The sequence below is a fragment of the Pseudonaja textilis genome, chromosome 4, assembly GCF_049901715.1.
Source record: "Pseudonaja textilis isolate UNSWEBS1 chromosome 4, rPseTex1.2, whole genome shotgun sequence".
NCBI lineage: Eukaryota > Metazoa > Chordata > Lepidosauria > Squamata > Elapidae > Pseudonaja > Pseudonaja textilis.
In genome coordinates, this window is record NC_141993.1 from 84,741,550 (window position 1) to 84,761,556 (window position 20,007).

At 40.2% G+C, this 20,007-nt stretch overlaps 2 protein-coding genes across 3 annotated transcripts in view; both read right to left on the reverse strand.

Annotated features, from left to right (window-relative positions):
- LOC148125908 (fetuin-B-like) overlaps positions 1-11,273 on the reverse strand; it is a 17,717-nt gene extending 6,444 nt beyond the window's left edge. Inside the window, exon 1 of the mRNA XM_087933557.1 lies at positions 11,018-11,273. Coding sequence (XP_087789683.1) covers positions 11,018-11,224 — 207 coding nt within the window. The 5' untranslated portion in view covers positions 11,225-11,273. The remainder of the gene's footprint in view (positions 1-11,017) is intronic.
- A 5,775-nt stretch (positions 11,274-17,048) lies between these two features.
- LOC113454461 (fetuin-B-like) overlaps positions 17,049-20,007 on the reverse strand; it is a 45,365-nt gene continuing 42,406 nt past the window's right edge. Inside the window, exons 6-7 of one of the 2 annotated variants that reach the window (XM_087933560.1) lie at positions 18,232-18,321; positions 17,049-17,576 (exon numbers count right to left, since the gene is read on the reverse strand). In XM_087933560.1, coding sequence (XP_087789686.1) covers positions 17,259-17,576; positions 18,232-18,321 — 408 coding nt within the window. In that variant the 3' untranslated portion in view covers positions 17,049-17,258. The remainder of the gene's footprint in view (positions 17,577-18,231; positions 18,322-20,007) is intronic. The other variant, XM_087933559.1, reaches the window with a different exon arrangement.

Genomic DNA, 20,007 nt, shown 5'->3' on the forward strand with positions numbered 1-20,007 from the left:
TCTTCAGTAGTGAAGAACAGTCCCATCCAAGAGTTAAGAATGGAAAATCTCCAGTGCTTGGTTGCCCTACAACCACAACCAGTCAGTTTTGGTAGGATTTAGCTGGAGTCGTTTTTTTCCCATCCTGGCTCGCATTACCTCAGGCACCTCAGCAACTTTGCTTGGCTGGCCTGGGATTGAATGTTACAGTTGGGTGTATATTTATATATGTACCGGTACTTCTTTATTAAATTTAGAAACCACCCATCTGTTTCACAAATGGACTCTGGGAAGCATGCTGTTGAAACTGGACCACAAAATGACTGAAAACCTCATCCAGCAATTCCATGTAGATGTTGAACAAGAGTGTTTCTATATGCATGTGTAAAACTGGAAACAGAATGTTCTAGGGAAGACCAGAATATTCTGTTTTCCTTTCAGATCTCAGTGATCCAACCATTTTATGGATCTTGACTACTCAGCTTGTATTTTTTTTCTGATTTTTTTGGCAATATGTAAGACAGAGCATTTATTTGTTGAGATTTGTTAAGTAAAATTTTATTAATTTTCAAAAAAAAAAAACAGTACACAAACAAAACATAAGACATAAGACATCTTTTCCAACAACTACTTAACAAAACAAATAAGACATCTCATTTAAGTACAATATAATTCTAAATTATCACATTTCCACACATAACTTAATAAGCATCTTATATATTCAACTTCATATCTTATTACTATTTTCCACCTTCTTACTGTTTCTTCCTTTATTTCTATTCAGTTTTATTCATTCATATATTTCATCTTACTATATTTCATATTGTTACTATTTCATATGTTCTTACAATATTACTCCTCAATAAGCAAATATAGACTGACAAACACATAACATAAAAAGTATAAAACTTCTTTTTAGAAAGCGGCTTAACCCCGGGTTATAACTTTTGGTACAGACTTAAATTAAATTCATGCTCAGCTTATATACTATTTCATATCCTGTTAAAGATTCTACATTTTACAGATATCTTCTCCCCTCTTTTCACTCTCTTAATTCTACTTTATTTATTTAATCTCAATTTAAATAATTTCACTTGTATTTTTTGTCTGTTCTTTTTTATTATCCATTTATCTTTCTCTTAAACACAATCTTGTCCCTGTAATAACTGGTTGAAGTATGACACCTTTCTATTTTCCCCCCAAATTCAACGCTTAAAATTAAACATTATTTCTATTCTGATTCTGCTTAGTACATTCTAAATAACATTTTAGAATAAAAAAAACAAACAAACATAATATTCTTATAGATATTAAAAATAGTATTCCCTAACAAATTAGTTAAATACACATCAATTACACAGTCCCTACAATATTTTATTGACACATATTTCAAATACAAATATAAAATGCAGTCTTGTGTACCTTTGCAGAATCTCTATTAAGATTTTATTTTACCCTTTGTCTCTGAAAAAAAGTTGCTTATAAACAAAACAAACAACATCTTGTTTAAAGTCCTTATAACTTCCCTTCGCTTTGTCTCTTCCTTCCTTGTCAAATCTAGCCTTTTTACCACCCCCTCTCAATCTCCCACTTTTTAATCTCCCCTCTCTGTTGCATTCCTCTTTTCCATTGCTTTCTATCATTATATTGATTTTTCACCTTTCTTTTCCCTTTCTTAATTGTTTTTTTAGAGCTTAAATTCTTGATTTTCTTCTCCTTTTTACCCTTTTTTGAAATCATATGTCCATTAAAGATGGCTTCTTCTTCATCGTCCCAGCCTCTTTCTTGTTGCATTTCCTGGTAAGCACAAATCGCCATTTCTAAAAAGCCAAAGATAGATCCAAAAGAGCCATCTTCCTCTTGTCTTAGTTTTTCAAACTGCATTTTCAATTCTTCAAAAGACACCATTGTGAACAGAAAAGGATTTTTTTTTTTTAAGCAGTCCAAATGTTTTCTTAGTCTTTCAAAAGATAGTTAAAGTCCCAAAGTCATTTGCTCTTCCTGGGGGAGAATTCAATTACATAATTCCAAGACATTTTTTGGAAGTTTTATTACAGTTTAATCTCTAATCTTATAAAACTCCAAGCAGTCTCCTTCAACAAACGTTAGTATAAATCATTTACCTCTCTTCCTTCCCCCTTAAAACAAAAAGATTTGAGTTTTAAAGTATCAATATTTGAAAATATAATTTTCCCTTGGCTTCAATTTTGAAAGTTAATACCTTCTATTGCCAATACGGGTGTTTCGGATTTCCATCTGCTGCCTCCGTGGGAAGGAAAGTGAGGAGAAAAAGAAAAGTTTTCCCTTTACTCTTCCACCGCAGCTTAACGATCCTTTGGAAAACAATATATCACGTGAAAAGCCAAAGTTCCAGGGTATTCAGATGTTAATTGTTGTCCCGGTTCAGCCAAAAGCTTCCTCTGTTTTTTTTCTTCCTTCAGCACCCCTCCTGCGCAATCTTTTCCCGGATGCCAGCTGCCAGCCTCTTCATGGCGGCCATAAGACCGTCGCTGCATCGTCTTGAGAGAAGGAGGTTTAAACTGGGGGGGGGGTCTGCGACACCTCCAAACCCCTCCCCAGATCCTCCCTATCTTCGGCTGCCTCTACAAGGCAGCCTTATCCTCCAAATCCATCTGGATCGGAGGCACCAAGACGGTGAGCACAGCGGGGATCGTGAAGAAACGCAAATCCCTGCTGTCACCGAAGCTGGCAACCGGAAGTGTCTTTATTATTTGTTGAGATTTGAAGTTGGTTCAGAATGGCTTCTTATGACAAGTTCACTGAGTTCAGCAGAGGAGTATACAGGATACTGTTTTGGATGACAAGTATGTTTTTTTTCTTATATATTCTTACATCATTATTCTCTGAGGTCCTGAGAATGTCTATAATGGAGGGATATATATTTAATGAATGATTGGTGCAGAAACTTCCAAATTTCCAGAATTAAGCCTTCATGGGAGGGCTCTTGTGACAATATTAGGCAACCAATGGTCAAGTGAGATCTTGGGTCTCCTTCATTGCATATATTCAAGAAAAATGCAGAGGATTTTTTTTTCTGGGATACCATAAATGGCATTCCTGCACTAAGCCATGAGTTGGACCAGTAGTCTCAATCAGTGTTGGATGAGTGGATTTCAGTGCTCAGGATTCCCCAGCCAACATTCAAATTCTGGTCTAAATAGCTCCTTGGCACTTTGTAATATTGTCTACTTTGCTGTATTTTTACACATCTTATGAAAAGTAAAGAAATGATTGGATTTCTATGTATATGTCAAAAAACTATATGTCAAATAATAATCTACTCTCATACTTCATGTTCCATAGAATGTGGCTGTATTTCTATAGTACTCTCTCTCTCTCTCTCTCTCTCTCTGTGTGTGTGTGTGTGTATATATATATATAGTATTCAGCTTTGTTCAGGTATATAATACAGAAGCCTGATGATGGCAGATGTGATTCTGCCGAAATGTTGCTACAACTTTAAAAGCACAACTACAATGATGTGGGGAAGTACCCGAACAAAGCTGAATGCCATACATGTAAGTACCCACAAAAACTTAAGAAAACAAATATATATAGTATTCAGCTTTGTGTAAGTATCCACGAAAACTTAAGAAAATACACACACACACACACACAGAGATATATATATATATTTGTTTTCTGAGGTTCTCGCGGGTATTTGTATGTGGATCTTTGGTTGTTCAGGTTTTCTCCCGCGTAAGATTCGAAGTATCTAGGCAACGTTTCGATGAAGTCTCATTCATCATCTTCAGGCTTCTGTCTTCGGCTCTGGGCTTCTCAGAGTGAGCTTCTCTGAAAAGCACAGAGCCAAAGACACAAGCCTGAAGATGATGAATGAGACTTCATTGAAATGTTGCCTAGATACTGCCAATCTTACACGGGAAAAAACCCGAATAACCAAAGATTCACATACAAATGCCCGTGAGAACCTCAGAAAAATATATATATATATAATTATTATTATTATTATTATTATAATACACATGTGTATGTCTGTCTGTGTGTGTGTGTGTGTGTGTGTAAATGTTGAAAACTACTGGTGATCTTAATTTTCTGCTCCTTACAATGGGAAAAATACCTGGCATTCTCCCAGGGTCTTCTGCATAGTTTGTGCATTTGGTTCCAAAGAATAAATGGAAGGAAAAATCTGATTTTGAAATAATCACTACAAAGGTTGTCATGTTGCGTGATTTCTTTTATTGAATGTTTTTGATATTACCTTGAGCAGAAAAGTAGTTGCTGTTGTTGTCATAATAAGAAAGGAGGGAAGGGAGGGAAGGAAGGAGAAACATTCCTGAACAAAGTTTTCAGTGTTGTACATCACTCCCTGCTTGGGAAGCTTCAGCCAGTGGCGGTGAAGGTAGTTGAAGACCAGGGATCTCTATTGCAACCTCACCTGGGCATGAAGCTGATTGTGAAAACCCTTTGGGGAAGGGAGGAATGGTTGGTCTGGTCAAATGAGACTTGGCTATCTCTTGTGGAGAAGCAAGACTAGGGCGAGAGCTTGGATTGGGCTCCTGCGCTTCTGGCACAGCATGCTCCCTCGAAGGTTCATTGTTGACAACTGTTTCCTTCTGTTTTGTGGATGTTTCTCTGGCATTAACATGAAGATGGTGTAGCTCTTGGTGTTCAGACCCAGACTGTGATTAGACAAAAGATACCAAAAAGGGGTTCAGGCAATTGACCATTATAGATTGTTAGGGATACACCCTAGCAGAATCTGCATGGCAGTCAGGCAGGCAGGCAAAATATGTGAGATAAACGTTTTTGTAGCTTACACTCAGTAAAACAGATACACTGTGCTAGTTAAATAGTTTATTCCAGTAAGAGTTTTAGCATAGTCAAAACAGTCCATATATCATTCACTAGTTCAGTCCCTCCGGGGATTATTCAGTTGCAAATTCCAGTGTCCATTATTAAAATAATGGCACTCTCATAAAAATCTTATAAGCAGATTTTCATCTGCCTGCTTAATCAAGTCAGGTCTTAAGTAGGGATTCATTGAGTTATTATTTAACTGAGAAATCTGTTGGTTTGCTGGTTTGAAGTCCAGTCAATGTGTTTTAAAATATAAACTATGCTTAACAACACAGGAATAAATATTTTCTGCAGATGATAGCTGTCTTAGGAACATACCGGATGTGGAAAGAGTTCACAATTTTCATTGACAATGGTGGGACCTATATTCCAGGTTTCTCTCATAGAGCTTTTGCATAGGCCTCTCACCTAGAACAAAGGAGAAAGTTTTCATCAACAAAATCCAAGAAATTTAACCTGCCATGATTTCTAATATGCAGTGGGATAGCACTAGATATGGTTGATCAGAATTCTGTATCAAAAGACCTTCTCCATTTCTCCTACTGGTTGACATGCCATTTCTCGTCAGAATGACCATTTCTGTTGTCCCATTAAGAGCCTCCATGGGAAAGCTGAATTCTGCTGCTATGCTTTTAGAATTTTAAAATCTTTCTTAGCATAGTCATCAAACCATTCTATGGATTTATTGAAATTGATTTTCTAGAATAGGAAATGCATTTTGGTGTTCCAGATATTAATTTTGGTATTTTAATAATTATATTGCTATAATGATATACTCTTTGATCATTGTAGAATTCTCCTGCAAAGTTTTAGAAATTGATAATTAACTATAGGGTTCATGGGTTTGGCTTGGGAAATAACAAATTACTATGTCTGAATTCAGATGCAAACTAACTGAAACAGACTTCTTCCTTCACTTGTTAAGGGCTTATTTAAGGTTGGAGAACCAATTTTTTGGGATGATAAGATTATTCCAGCTAGGAATGGAGTTTGTTTGGAGCAGAATTCCACCAATGCCCATTCCAACACGACTCTAATCCTGCTCTCCATTTCTAGAAGGGTGACATATATCCTTCAGTTGAATGGTAAAAATAATGGTCTGAAAGTAGGTTTAAATATTAGCCTCTTTGGAGGCTTCAATGTGCTTCATTATTTATTTGTTTATTAAATTTATATGCTGCTCATCTTAGTGTCCTGAGTGGCTGTGATGGCTTACAATAAAATAAAAATATAGGAATAAAACATTAAACCTCCATTGCCCTCGTAGTTATTCTTTCTACGTTTAGATGGATTTATTATGGCTAATATGAGCATTTGCCTCCCAGTTACTCTTCATTTGCTAATTTGCTAAACGCATTGATGAATAAAAGAACTAAACAAGAAACTACTCAAGGAGAGAAGCAACCTAGAACTAAGGAGAAATTTCCTGACAATTAGAATAATTAATCAGTAGAACCACTTTTTCCAGAAATTATGGGTGCTGCACTACAGGAGGTTTTTAAGAAGAGTTTGGACAATCATTTGTCTGAAATAGTAGTAGTTTCCTGCTTGAGCAGTGGACTAGAAGGCGTCTTCCAACCCTGTTGTTCTGTTCTGTTCTGATAAGAGCAGTGTAAAATTTGGTTCTTTAGAAGATATGTATTGAACCACAATTTCAATCTAGATTTTATGCAAGATTGTGAATACTTACTGCAGTTTCAGTAGGGAGGAAAAAGCATTGAGTGGTGTCAGACACAGTTGGTCTTTTAGGACAGGAAGTCTCCTGGATGGTGAATTCTATAGCATACAAAATTCCAAAAAACACCTATAGAAAGTCATAAACATTTAGAGTAGGTCACATTGTCTACAGGAAATGGTCCCCATAATCTTGGGTGCCCTATCAATCTTTATTCACCTGAAGTCTTACAGAGTCCCCATAACTCTTAGCACTAGGAGAACTGATAGGATGTCAAATGTTGTTATCAAGAAGGGGACACAAATACATTCAGTAATCAAATTGAATGTAATATTGTAGAGAGATCAGAGGTCAATCTACGTGGGAAATTGGAAGTTCCCAGGAAAGTCCTCTGGCAGATTAACATTTTCTTTAACCTCAGATTTCTACAGACTTTGAGAATCTGTCTATTCACTTCCTTTGTCAATAATGTTGAAATCAATTGCCCTCTCTTGGAATTATTTCTATTATTTTTCATTTCTACATTTCGCAGAAACCCTGGGTTTCTGTAGCAGTGTCTATACAAATCAAGGATACAGCGACCAGTTTCTTGCTCAAAAATACTCCACCTCAACTTTACCCGTGAACTTGCTTTGGTGACCTCAAGAATGGCAAAATAACGATCGTGGTCATTTTCAGCATTGAATCTGATTAGGCTTTCTCTTGCTATTTCCTGAAATATGTCTTCAGAAGCACTTTGGCGAATTGGACAGCCGGGGCAGGGAGGACAGGAATCTTTGGGGGAAGGGGGAAAGTATCATTTAAAAAGTTGAGACAAGGCATTTAAAATATGAGCGTGTATGTTTAAATGACAAATGAAAGCTGAAAGCTTCTATCAGCTTGAAAATTAAGTATCTCTCACCGAGCTGTATTTACAGTTGTTTAGCAACCTTGACACAACAGTACAGAACCAGTGAAGCCTGTCTTTGGGAAGGGTACAAATCTGAAGGCATCAACCAACAGAAGATAATATCTGTAGCTCAGCATTGGACTGTGGAGTCCTTGGTGCTCTCTCAACTTGGTGGCTTTGCTTGTAAATGGTTTGTTACATAAGACTGTCTCTGCCTCCTTGTGCCAATCAGCATCAGACCAGAATCTCCAAAAGCAATCTCAGTTCAGATTCTTTTTCCCTTCTGCTTAATTGTGTCTGATTCCTGGAGACTTCCTGGATAAAGCCCTGGCAATTTTCTTGTTTTTCAGAAGTGGCCTCCCATTATCTCCTTCTTAGGGCTGAGAGAAAGTGGCTGATCCAAGGCCACTATTGGCTTCATGGACAAGGTGGAACTAGAATTCTCATTCTCCCAGTTTCTAGCTGGATGATATAGCCACCCCAGAAACTGGCTATCCATCTGGAATGCTTTTTCGTCTTATGATAGAATGAGATTCTGGAACATAATATATTTTGATAATGAATATGCCAAAACTTTTATTCTATGATCAATTAACACCTGACGAAGGAGATGCCTCTTTATCTAAAGGTTGCAACAACTTCTAGTTCACACAATTCACTTTCTCCCTAACAAAGTCATGTTGGTAAAACTTGAATCAGGTATTCATTGCTAAGGTTCTCATGTACTGAATTGCAAATGAATCAAAGCAGGTTGTTTCGCAAAACAGACTGAGACATAATCAAATCAGCATTTTTAAAAAACCTAATTAAGAAACTAGAGTATGTAGTAGTTGCTTAGCAATTTCTGCTAATTTCTCAAAGTTCATGCTTCTTCCAAACATTTGTACTCATAAATTTATTATGGAAGGTCGGTTCGACCTAAGAAAAAAGGCTGGTAGAAAGTGCACACAGAAAAAAGTATGCAAAAAATGCATAATTTTGCAACAAAAATATATAGAAAAGGAAATTGGGCCAAACCGTAGTTGTGGTTGAGAAAAGGAATAAAATGAAATTACAGATGTAGCCTAAGATACCCACACGAATGAAATTGTAAAATTAAATTTTGGGGCTTCTGAATCTACTTTTTAAACTTCATTGGGGATATCTGTAAAACTGCAATTGCAAGATATATATGCTTGGATAGATATTTTTTGCAAATCTACATGCAGCAAACATGGAAAATACATACGAGGTCGTAAAATGCAGTCATTTCTGTACAGGAACGATTCATTTGAATGTTTGTTCAATTTAATTATTACTTTGCATTGGCCAAAGACCTAAAACAAGAGAAAGTAGCTTGTATTAGTGCCACTCGTTTCTCCTACCAATGATTCCTCTTACACGTAATCAAAAGGTGCATCTTTTCCACATCTTAGGCTCAGAATCACTTTCCTTCCATAATGTTTTCTACATATCTACAGCACTTACATTTCTTCCTGTGGTTTCGTACAATCGTCTTTATTTATTTACTTTTTTTTGCACTGCAAGAATGTATTAGGAGTGTTAGATCTGGGAGGACGGTTCAAGAACAGAGGCAAGACTCAGATAGTAACAACAGCTCTTTATTTGTGACTTCAGATCTGAGCAACTAACCCCAGCCACAGCAGCCCCTTATATAGGGCTGGCTGTGGCTAGGCAGCCAATGAAGGCGATTTGAGTTTGCCACTCTTGGCAGGGCCAATCGCGCAGCCCGTTACTGGCCAATCGCATCAGTCTATGGCGACCAATCACAATCGGGTTTCATCGGGCCAATCAGATTTGCAGGCTACGAGCCTGCTAGTCCGGAACAAGGAGTTACTAGGAAACGCTCAGATCCAGAAGTCGTAATCTCTGTGCCGCCTACGGTGACCTAAGCTTAGTACACAAAATTGTCTGCTACAACGTCCTACTTGTCAATGACTACTTCAGCTTGAACCGCAATAACACACGGGGAAACAATAGATACAAACTCAAAGTAGCTCCAAACTTGATTGCAGAAAATACGACTTCAGCAGCAGAGTGGTCTATGCCTGTGAACTCACTACCTGACTCTGTAGTTACATCCTCAAACCCCCAAAACTTTAATCTTAAACTGTCTTCCATGGACCTCATTCCATTCCTAAGAGGTCTGTAAGGGGGTGTGCATAAACGCACCAGCACGCCTATCATTCCTGTCCTACTGTTCCCATTTATTCATACTCATTTATTATGTATATACTTACACCTGTTTATACATTATGTTTATATGTTATGTTCATACTTATACTTATTTTCTCATACTTGTTTTATTTGACAAACAAATAAAATAAATGAAAAATAAAAACCTCAATTCCACCTGATCTATTTCTTGCTTTAGGCCAAACTTGAAAGGCCAAAGGCCAAAAGTGCGCTCTCGAAAAATTAGTATTCTTTTAGGAGGCTTCAGAGAGATGGCAAAATGTCAGAAACCGAGAAGAAGAATGCCCATGAGTCCTGAGATTAAAACCTTGAAGGTGATGTGAATGTTTTGTTGGACAAAGGACTGGGGAGGGGGGCCACCCTTGGTACCAAAAAGGGGGTCCTTAAGAAGCCGTCCAAGAACTGCTTCCTCTCCTTTCGGGGTGCAGGCACGGAAAAACCAGTTGAAGTTGCAGAATAAAATATTTTGGAGAACCTTTTGCAGGTGTAAGAGCTGTGGGGCAGCGGGACTGGCCTGCCAAGAGAAATTATGAGTTGTTTTTTGAGTTCCTGCACTGAGTTGGCGTTGGACCCCTTCGTCTCCCTCCCTTTCAATGTTATGATTCATATGTACAATGCTATTGATTTGAAATGGCAACCAAGTGCAGGGAACTATCATGAACCCAAAGATGCCAAGGGAGTAGCAGTGAAAATGTTCTGAAATGAGATGTTTGTTGCCACGTGGCAAATGGGCGAGTGACTCCCTCTGCCTCCTTTGCAAACAAGTTTCAAACCCAGATTTCACTTCTTTCCAAAACCTGCTGATAGTTCTTTAAATAAGGAGACACATTACTTACAGTCTCGTATGGTTCTCTAAACTCGCACTCTTTCCACAGTTTCTTACTCAAGACATGGCATTTGGTTTCTAACACATCCAGAATGAGGTAGAAAACAGAATCACCATCCTGCTATGGACAAAAGAAACTCTTGAAAAGGCAAGGCTTAAAGTGAATTACTTTCAGTACATTAGATGAAAATAAAGTAGCCTTCAAATAAAGCCAGGAGGTTTTACGCCAGACAGTTTGTTACATGCGGCAAACCATTAATTTTAATCCAAGCAAGGGTGAATATCTATTATCATGATACCTGATCTCAAATGATTACCTTAGAATGTCTTGGACAGATATTACAGATATTAGGGTAGAAATGACCAGGGATAACAAGATCTTTCACAGAATATATATTAGTTGTTTGACTCAGTCCAATGGTAAAGCTGGACCGACTTCGAGTTTGTCTTTTTATTAGGGCTACCAAATCTAGACTATCTCTCTTGGGTGCCATAAAGTGATTTTATAGATTCCTACCCCCCCAATGCATTAGTGCTACCATGATTGGACACCAGAATGGCTGGGCTAAAAGCAAGGAAGGAAAAAGGCTGTAGAAGGGGGAGATCTTACCTCAGATATTTCATAGGCATCAAAAATGCGTTGCAGGCCAAAAATGTAACCTTCTGTCCGATATTTATTGTGTTTGTTGAGGGCCACTTCTGCAGCAGTCTTTACCTCCAAAGAGTTGCATGATGGGTGAAGAAATTGAGTAAGTGGAACAGAAGCCACTGCATGAAACAGCTGTATCCCAATTAAGATTGAAATTAAAAGGGCCATTTTAGAAATTTTTGCAGAATCAGAGAAGAGAGCAACTACAACTAGAGAGCAAGGTTCTGAAGGAGCTTTTATACTTTGAAATCAATAGCTAATATTTGTTCTTCTACTTCATGGTGTCCCTTACCTTTAAACTTCAATCTGTGAGGCAATGATTGTATAATATTTAGCTTGGCAATGGAATGTTCATCTAAGGATCATCTAATTTCATCTTATTTCATTCTTCAACAAAGTTACTGAATTAGTAGACCAGCAAAATAATGTGGACATAATATATTTAGATTTCAGCAAGGCATTCGACAAAGTAGACTACAACCTACTTCTTAGTAAGCTAGAAAAAGTGGAATAGATACTACCACCACTAGATGGACTCGCAACTGGCTGGCAAACCATACTCAAGGAGTAGTCCTTAATGGGTCTAAGTCTACATGGAGGGAAGTAAGCAGTGGGGTGCCACAAGGTTCTTCTGTCTTAGGCCCAATACTCTTCAATATCTTTATTAACGACTTAGATGAGGGAATAGAAGGGGAACTTACCAAATTTTCCGATGATAGTAAGCTGGCAGGAATAGCTAACACCCAAGAAGATAGGCTCAAAATCAGAGGTGCTATTCAACCGGTTCGCATCTATTCGGGAGAACCGGTAGCGGTGATTTGGTGTGGGTCGCAGAACTGGTGGCGACCCCTGACTGGCCATGCTCCCAAACCGGGTCGCCCCGTCACCTGGTCACCCGCTTGTCCCAGTTGCTCTCCTAGCTTTCCATACCACGTGGTGGCCACGGGGCAGCTCAGGTGGATGTGTGCATGTGCAGCAGTCCCAGGACATCTGCCTGCCTGCCCTCCCGGAGCTCATTTTCTTCCTTCTCCCTGGCGGTGGACGCATCTCTTCCAGCCCAGGCCAGCCCAGCCTGGCCAGCAAGCAGGTGGGTGGGCGGATATCCCGGGGCTTCTCTCCCCCCTTGTCGCCAAAGCCTGCAGCAGTAGGCCCTCGGCCAGCTTAGCTAGGAGCCACCATTAACCAGGTTTAGCGGCTGATCCTGCCCCTCACCCTCCCTTCCCTTGCCTGGCCTGAGAAGGTAAGGGCAACAGCAGGGGATAGCGAAGCGGCTGGGTCCCTATCTTCCCCTCTCACTCCCCCACTCTCTGTGTTTATGTGTGTGTGCCGGTCGTGAGTGGAGGAGGAGAAGGGTCGCCTGAAGAGATTGGCTGAACAAAGATCGCCAGTGTGCTGGAAGCATCTCATCGATTTCCATTTAACATCACCGTTGCCTCCAGCTCCAGCCGTGCAGAGTCAGACACACATTTGAGCTTGCCATTCCCACCTACCCACCCCCGTCCGTGTGTGTTGACCCTATCCCCCCAATGAGGGAGAAGACTGCGTTTTTGCTTCAGCCCGCCCCCATTGCAGAATTTCGCTGCCACCGCCTCCTTGGCGGCACCTGATCATGGGACCTCTATCTCCTCAAGTGCCAGCCTCGGTGTTACTCACTGAAAGTGGGGGGAAAACATACACACACACAGAGCCGAACCAGTGGCAGTCTCAGTAGTAGTCCCTGTAGCAGCAGTGGTGGTGGTTTCACCCCGTCACCAGCCATCAGCCACCCCGAGCTAAAGAAGCTGGCTGCATTGGGGGAGTCGACCAGCTGAGCGTGCAACACAAGGCCCCTCAGGCTGCCCAGAGTTCTCCTTCCTCCTCTCCCCCATCCTCTTTCAGGGGCTTCCACCCACCACTCTGCTTTCTCTGTGCATGGGTTTGGCGGGCTGCCCCTTTCCTCCACTGCCTTCACCTCAGTGATTCCGTTCAGCACTCACCCCCTCTCAGCCCTCCACCCTCTCTCACACACACACACCTGCTCAATCCTCCACCCCACCTCAGATCATGAAAGAGATGAGCGAACGAAAAGGAGGGGAGACGGATGCTGCGGAAGACGCCACCCGTGAAGGCGGAAAAAGGCCTGGGAAGAATGGGAAGAGCTTTCACGCACACTCTCTTCTGAGCCCTACTGCCCACAAATCCCCCCTCCTCACCTCTTCTCCTCCCCTCAGACCTGCCAGGGTAGTTTGCCAATCCCCCCAACTCCACTCCATGCTGCAAATCTCGACAGCAGCATATTGCAAAGCTCAACCTCTGTCTCTCTCTCTCCCTCCCCATCACCCCGCCACACTAACGCCATCGCTCGCCATGCTCCGTACAACGACCAGCAGAAAGGAAGTCAATGCAGCTTTCCTCCTTCTTCAGGTTGGGGGGGGGGAACCTTCCACTCAGGTGGCTCGTGCCCTGTGGAAGCTCCTCTGATCTCCGCCATCCCTTGAAAGTAGCAAAGAGCACTTGGCCCAGCCGCGGCTTTGAGAGAGAGAGAGAGAGAGAGATAGACAGACACTGACACAGTGAGAGAGAGAGAGAGAGTAGGGAAGAGAGAGGGGAAGATAATGAGAGGGGCAGAGAGAGAGTGAGGCAGAGATACATGGGGGGGGGGTGTTAGTGTTTGGGGACAAACCCCCAAACAGAATGTGCAGCAGCAGTCAAGCCAGGCAGCCAAATGAGAGAGGAAGGGCCCTAGAGTTTACACACACTGATGACAAACACTGTTTGTAGTTTAAATAGTTGTTTAATCCAGTTAGAGTTTAAACATTGTCAATCAGTCCATATGTCATTCACAAATATATCCATTCAGTAACTTAGTCCATTTACTTGTCAGTTCTATATCCTTATCTGCTTGTAAAGATATCTTCTCCTCTGATACCTTTCCTTTTGAAGACAACGCTGAGTATTCACAGGATATCAGCACATCAATGAAATAGTCCTTTCGTTCAGGTATTCAAACAGTTGTAGCAAACAGTAGCAAACAAACAGTAGCAAGCAGAAAAACAAGCAGAGAGAGGTTACGTTTCTCTTACTGCCTTTTATTGCCGTTTGTAACCGCATACCTTAATTAGTTAATTACAAGCAGTTTGGTGCTTAAAGCTACAAGTTACAAACACCCAAACCTTGGTTTATATATTTATTCACCCAAACTTAGTTGGTGTATCAATGTTATACCCAACAGGGGGGGAGATATCCATAGAGAGAGAGAGAGACACAGAGAGGTGGGGAGGAGAGAAAGAGAGAAAAAGAGAGGGAAAGAGAAAAAGGGAATGAGAGAGGAAGGGAGAGTGACAAGAAAGAAAAGAAAGAAAAAAGAGAAAGAAAGAAAAAGGAGAAAGGAATCAAAAGGAAGAAGAGTGATAGACATAGAAAGGGACAGATGGAAGGAAGGGACAAAGAAAGAAAAAGAAAGAAAAAGAAAGAAAGAGAGGGAGGGAGGAGACTATGAATGAGATATATGGATGGTTAGATAAATACATGGAAAGAGGGAGGGAGAGAGAAAAAGGGGGAGGAAGGAAAGACGCAAACCCTGGCTTCAGAAGACTCTTTGAAGCACACAGCAATCTAGGGCTGGCCTGCAAGGGATCTTGGAGGTCATCTAGTCCAACCACCTCCTCCAGCAGGATATCCTTACAGAATCATAGAATAGCAGAGTTAGAAGTGTGTGTGTGTGTGTGTGTGTGTGTGTGTGTCTGTCTGTCTGTCTGTCTGTCAAAACTCCAAAACAGGTCAAGTAGCTCTGGGGAGATCAGTCATAAATTAGAACACTTGCTAAGCAACCCTCCATTAAGCAAGGACCACTTGTATTTGATTTGCTGCTCACATGGTTGCGTCGCCACGCCCACCCACATGGCCACAAAGACATGGCCACCCAGTCACATGGCCACAAACCCCTGCCCTTCTGGCCATGTGACCAAGCCATGTCCACACAGTCACATGACCACCAAGCCACACCCACAAATTAAGCCATGCCCACAACCAGTATTAAAAAAATTTGAATACCACCACTGCTCAAGATCCAGATGGTTCTTGACACACTAGAACACTGGGCCATATCTAACAAAATGAAATTCAATGTAGAGAAAAGTAAAGTCCTGCACTTAGGCAAGAAAAACCAAAAGTACACATATAGACTGGGTGAAACCAGGCTCAATAGCAGGAACTGTGAGCGGGATCTTGGAGTCTTAGCGGACAACCAGCTAAATATGAGCCAGCAGTGTGCAGCACTTTCTAGGTCTAGAATTTCGAATCTGGTGGTATAAGGAATTCTGCAATGAGTAGAGGAATGGAGAACTCTTCTTGTGAAATATTTCTGGACTTTCTCAACTGTGTTAATATCAGATATGTAATATGGGTTCCAGACTGATGAGCTGTATTTGAGTATTGGTCTAGCAAATGTTATGTAATGTCTAGTTATTAGTGTATGATTACCAGAGGAAAAGCTACGTAAGATTAGGTTAACAACTCTTAACGCCTTTTTGGCTATGTAGTTACAGTGGGCTCTAGCACTTAGATCATTAGAGAGGAGTATTCCAAGACGCTTGACAGAGTTTTGATCATCAACAAGGTCTTGACTAATCAGCCTGTATTTTATTTTCTGATTCTTTTTTTGCCAATATGTAGGCCAGAGCATTTATTTGTTGAGATTTGAAGTTGCCATTTGTTTGACCATTCTGATACATAGTTGAGGTCTTTTTGAAGGGTAGCAGTATTGTCTGTGGTATTGAACAGCTTTACATCATCAGCAAAGAGAACGCAGTTGCTCTTGATATGATCACAGAGGTCATTTATGTAGAGGCTTTACAGAAGTCTATGTAGATTGCGTCTTTTGCTTTGCCCAAGTTATGTAGTCTATATGTTTTTGCAGCGTAAGAGTTGCAGATTATATGATAGTTTTTTCCTGAAACTAAATTGTTTATTAGAGAGTAGGTAGTTTATTTCTAAGTGGAGGATGATGGATTGATTAATAATTGATTCCATGTCTTTACATTTTAGACAAAGCTTTAAAATTTACATTTGGGGGCTTAAAGTCTGGGAGGTAAAAATGATATTTTAGATGGGGGTATTCTTAAAATCAGGAAAGTGTGGCTATGAATCTTATCTTTTTGGACTGTTGGCAATCTAACGGACATATCCACGTAGGTTCATTCACAAGATGAGAATAGTTTGCTATTGCTTGTATATAATTTTTTTTAAAAAATCATTTTCAAAATGAAAAAAAGAAATCAGAATCAGATCAATGAGTGAACCAGTGGTTCTCTATCTGTGTGGTTTTGCTAGAAACTGGAAGTAAATTGCATTTTTTGGGGGCAAAGCCACTGTAAAACATGATCACATTGGCAACTCTAAAACATGCATAGGAATCAGCTACATACAGGCCATATCGACATGTTAGCTCCTAATAAATCCTTTGAAGGTTTTGAAGTTTGGCTCAAGGTGCATGATTTAATTAGGGCAACTGCCGGAATCCTGACAAACATGACCCCAGGATGCTGCAAATGGCTGTAAAAGTGGCCTGGTTGACAAGTGTGTAAATTTTGGTTACATAACCTGAGGGAGTTTTGTTTCCAGTGTTTTCAGTTTTATTGTGTGTTTTTTTCCCTCCTCGTAGAAAGAAGAGGGCATAAGTACCCATCATCCACAATACCTTCTTTTTCTATTTGTGCATTGTGGTTGCATTAAATCAGAGTAGGGAATGACTGTGAGAATAATGGGAAGATGGACCCTAGCAATGTGACCTGTCACATTGTGACTTGCTTAATTATGGCTCAATGTGTTGAATTTAGAGACCATATTTCATATTTTAGTGTGCTAAGAGAGCTGACTTTCTATGTCTATCCGTCTGTCTCTCTTTTTCTCTCTTCCAATTCCATAATTATAGAAATATAGCAGAATGTATGAATAACAATTTGGCTTTCACTGCTATGTTGAACTTAATCCAAAGAGCACATGAAAAAGGAGCTTTATTGCCAAGATTTATTTATTTTCATATCTAAAAGATTTTCTAATACGCTCACACATATCAATCCTGTCTATGCCCACATTTCCAGATTCTTATTGGTAATGAAAGAGCTCTAGAATGACTTTCCTTCCTTTCCTCTCCTTGCTCATCCAGAGGGTTTTGCTCTGTTTCCTATGAATTTAGGTTTCAGTTTTGTACATCATTCTTTGTTTAGGAGGTTTCAGGTTGTGGCCGTGAAGGCAGTTCAAGGCCGTGGACTTGTACTTGAATGTCTCCTGGGCATTCAACTGAAAACCCTCTGGGAAAGGGAAAAATGCCCGGCTTGGCTAGCTTGGCCAAAAGAGAACGGGCTTTTTCTTCCGGAGAAGCAAATGTGGGACTAGGGGTTGGATTGGGCTCCTGCACTTCTGGTACGGCTTGCTTGCTCCAAGGGTAATGGTAGATCACCTGCCCCACTGTTTCCTTCTGCTTTGGAGGCTCCTGGGGCTCAGATGTGGATTGCGGAGTCTGTTCGTCTATAACTGGTGGCTAATAAGACAAAAGATACAGAAAAGTGGGTTAGGGCAGGGGTCCCCAATCCCCGTGGTAGTCCAGAAACCGGTCTGTGCAAACAAGCAAAGCTCCATTCACAGGATGCAGGCAGCACGAAAAATTATACCACCTCCAGTCCGTGGAAAAACCTCTCTCCAGCCTGCATCCCTGATGCCCAAAAGGTTGAGGACCACTGGCTTAGGGGGTTGACCACATGTGATTGTGCTTACTTGTTTGTGAAAGGCAGCTGTGTTCACAACTTTCCACTGTATTATCTCACAGGCAGATTTTAATTACTGTCAGCCTTACCAGGTAAACCCAACCAGGTGAGCTAATTCTATTTTATTTCCTTATTTCTAAGGCTACATCAACAGAATTAAAAGAATACCAAGTTCTTTCCCACATACCATGACAGCTCCCTATGAACTTGTTTGTGTACTTATTCAATTGTGGAGTATGGGGGAATGTTGTTCAATTGTTTCTATTTCATTTAATAACAAAGATCATTATTAAAAGTAATTTACAATACCCTTCTGCAGCAGATCTTACTCTATTTGCTTAATTTAGCCAGTCAATGAGTTTTAAATAGTAAATTGTTCTGCAAGCCAGGAATGAATGTTTCCTGCAGATGATAGGTGACTGAGGAACTTACCGCACTTGGGAAGAAATGGCATTCTACAGTGACGTATTTCTTTTTATCTTCCTCACTGTTTACCACAGAGCCTTTGCATAAACCTCTTTCCTAGAGCAAAAGAGAAAATTTTCATCAACAAAAACAAAATGAGACAAATTAACCTGCTCAGGTATTTCTACCATGCAGTGGGACAGCAGTGTAAAATGTTCTTTGGGTATCCTATATCAAAAGGCCTTTTCCTTAGTCTCTATGGTTGGCATGTCATTTCTTTTCCTCAAAATGGCCACTTAAAGTGGATGAAGACTCTATGGCAAAGCTGAATCTGGAGCTATGCTTATTAGAAGCTTAAAATCTTTCCTTTTCTCATTCATTTTGCTTGTACAATCTGGGCTAGACACCTCACATAGAATTTTTCAAGGTGATGCAATTGTTAAAGCAATATAAAACTGAAGAGTATTTTGAAAAAAAAAATAGATTGTATTACTTTTCTTATGGAAAGATATTAATCCTTCCTTTTCCTGTGCCATGATGTGATTCATCAGTTTTCTTTATTTTTATGTCATTTATTTATCCACATTTGGCACTGCAACAGCTCCAGATCGACTCTGGTTGGCTCATAGTATAAGAAAACAAGGTGAAGAAAATAAAATACATAATAAAGATGAACTAGAAAGGAAATACAGCCAATACATATAGAAATGCATACAGAAACAGAAACACAGACCACATAAACCCTGTGAGGTGACAAGGTTGTGAGTGACTGCCTAGAAAGCTTCCCACATCGGAAGGGGCACAACCATCACCCCAGATGAATCTGTTCAGAAGACCTTTTAGTCATGGTTGCCAGTAGTTGTGATTCCAAGAGGGTTCCTAGATTTCATGAGGTTCTTCAGTAGTGAAGAACAGTCCCATCCAGGAGTTAAGAATAGAAAATCTCCAGTGCTTGGTTGCCCTACAACCACAACCAGTCAGTTTTGGTAGGATTTAGCTGGAGTCAGTTTTTTTCCATCCTGGCTCGCATTACCTCAGGCACCTCAGCAACTTTGCTTGGCTGGCCAGGGATTGAAAGTTACAGTTGGGTGTATATTTATGTATGCACCGGTACTTCTTTATTAAATTTAGAAACCACCCATCTGCTTCACAAATGGACTCTGGGAAGCATGCTGTTGAAACTGGACCACAAAATGACTGAACACCTCATCCAGCAATTCCATGTAGATGTTGAACAAGAGTGTTTCTATATGCACGTGTAAAACTGGAAACAGAATGTTCTAGGGAAGACCAGAATATTCTGTTTTCCTTTCAGATCTCAGTGATCCAACCATTTTATGGATATTTTCTAGAAGCAGATCTTCTAGAATAGGAAATGCATTTTGGTGTTCCAGATCAGAATGTTATCATTTTGATGATTATATTCCTATTGGTATTTACTTTTTGATCATTGGAGACATCTCCTGTAAACGTTTGGAAACTTATTTTATTTATTTATTTATTTATTTGATTTGTCAATTGCTTACAAGATAATAGGTATCAGTATATACATAGTTATGAATACATGAAATGGGTACATATAAGAAAAATAAAAGAAACAATAGGACAGGGACGGTAGGCACATCGGTGCTCTTATGCACGCCCCCTACAGACCTCTTAGGAAAGGGGTGAGGTCAATAGTAGACAGTCTAAGGTTAAAGTTTTTGGGGTTTGGGAAGAAACTACAGAGTCAGGTAGAGTATTCCAGACATTGACCACTCTGTTGCTGAAGTCATATTTCCTGCAATCAAGTTTGGTGCGGTT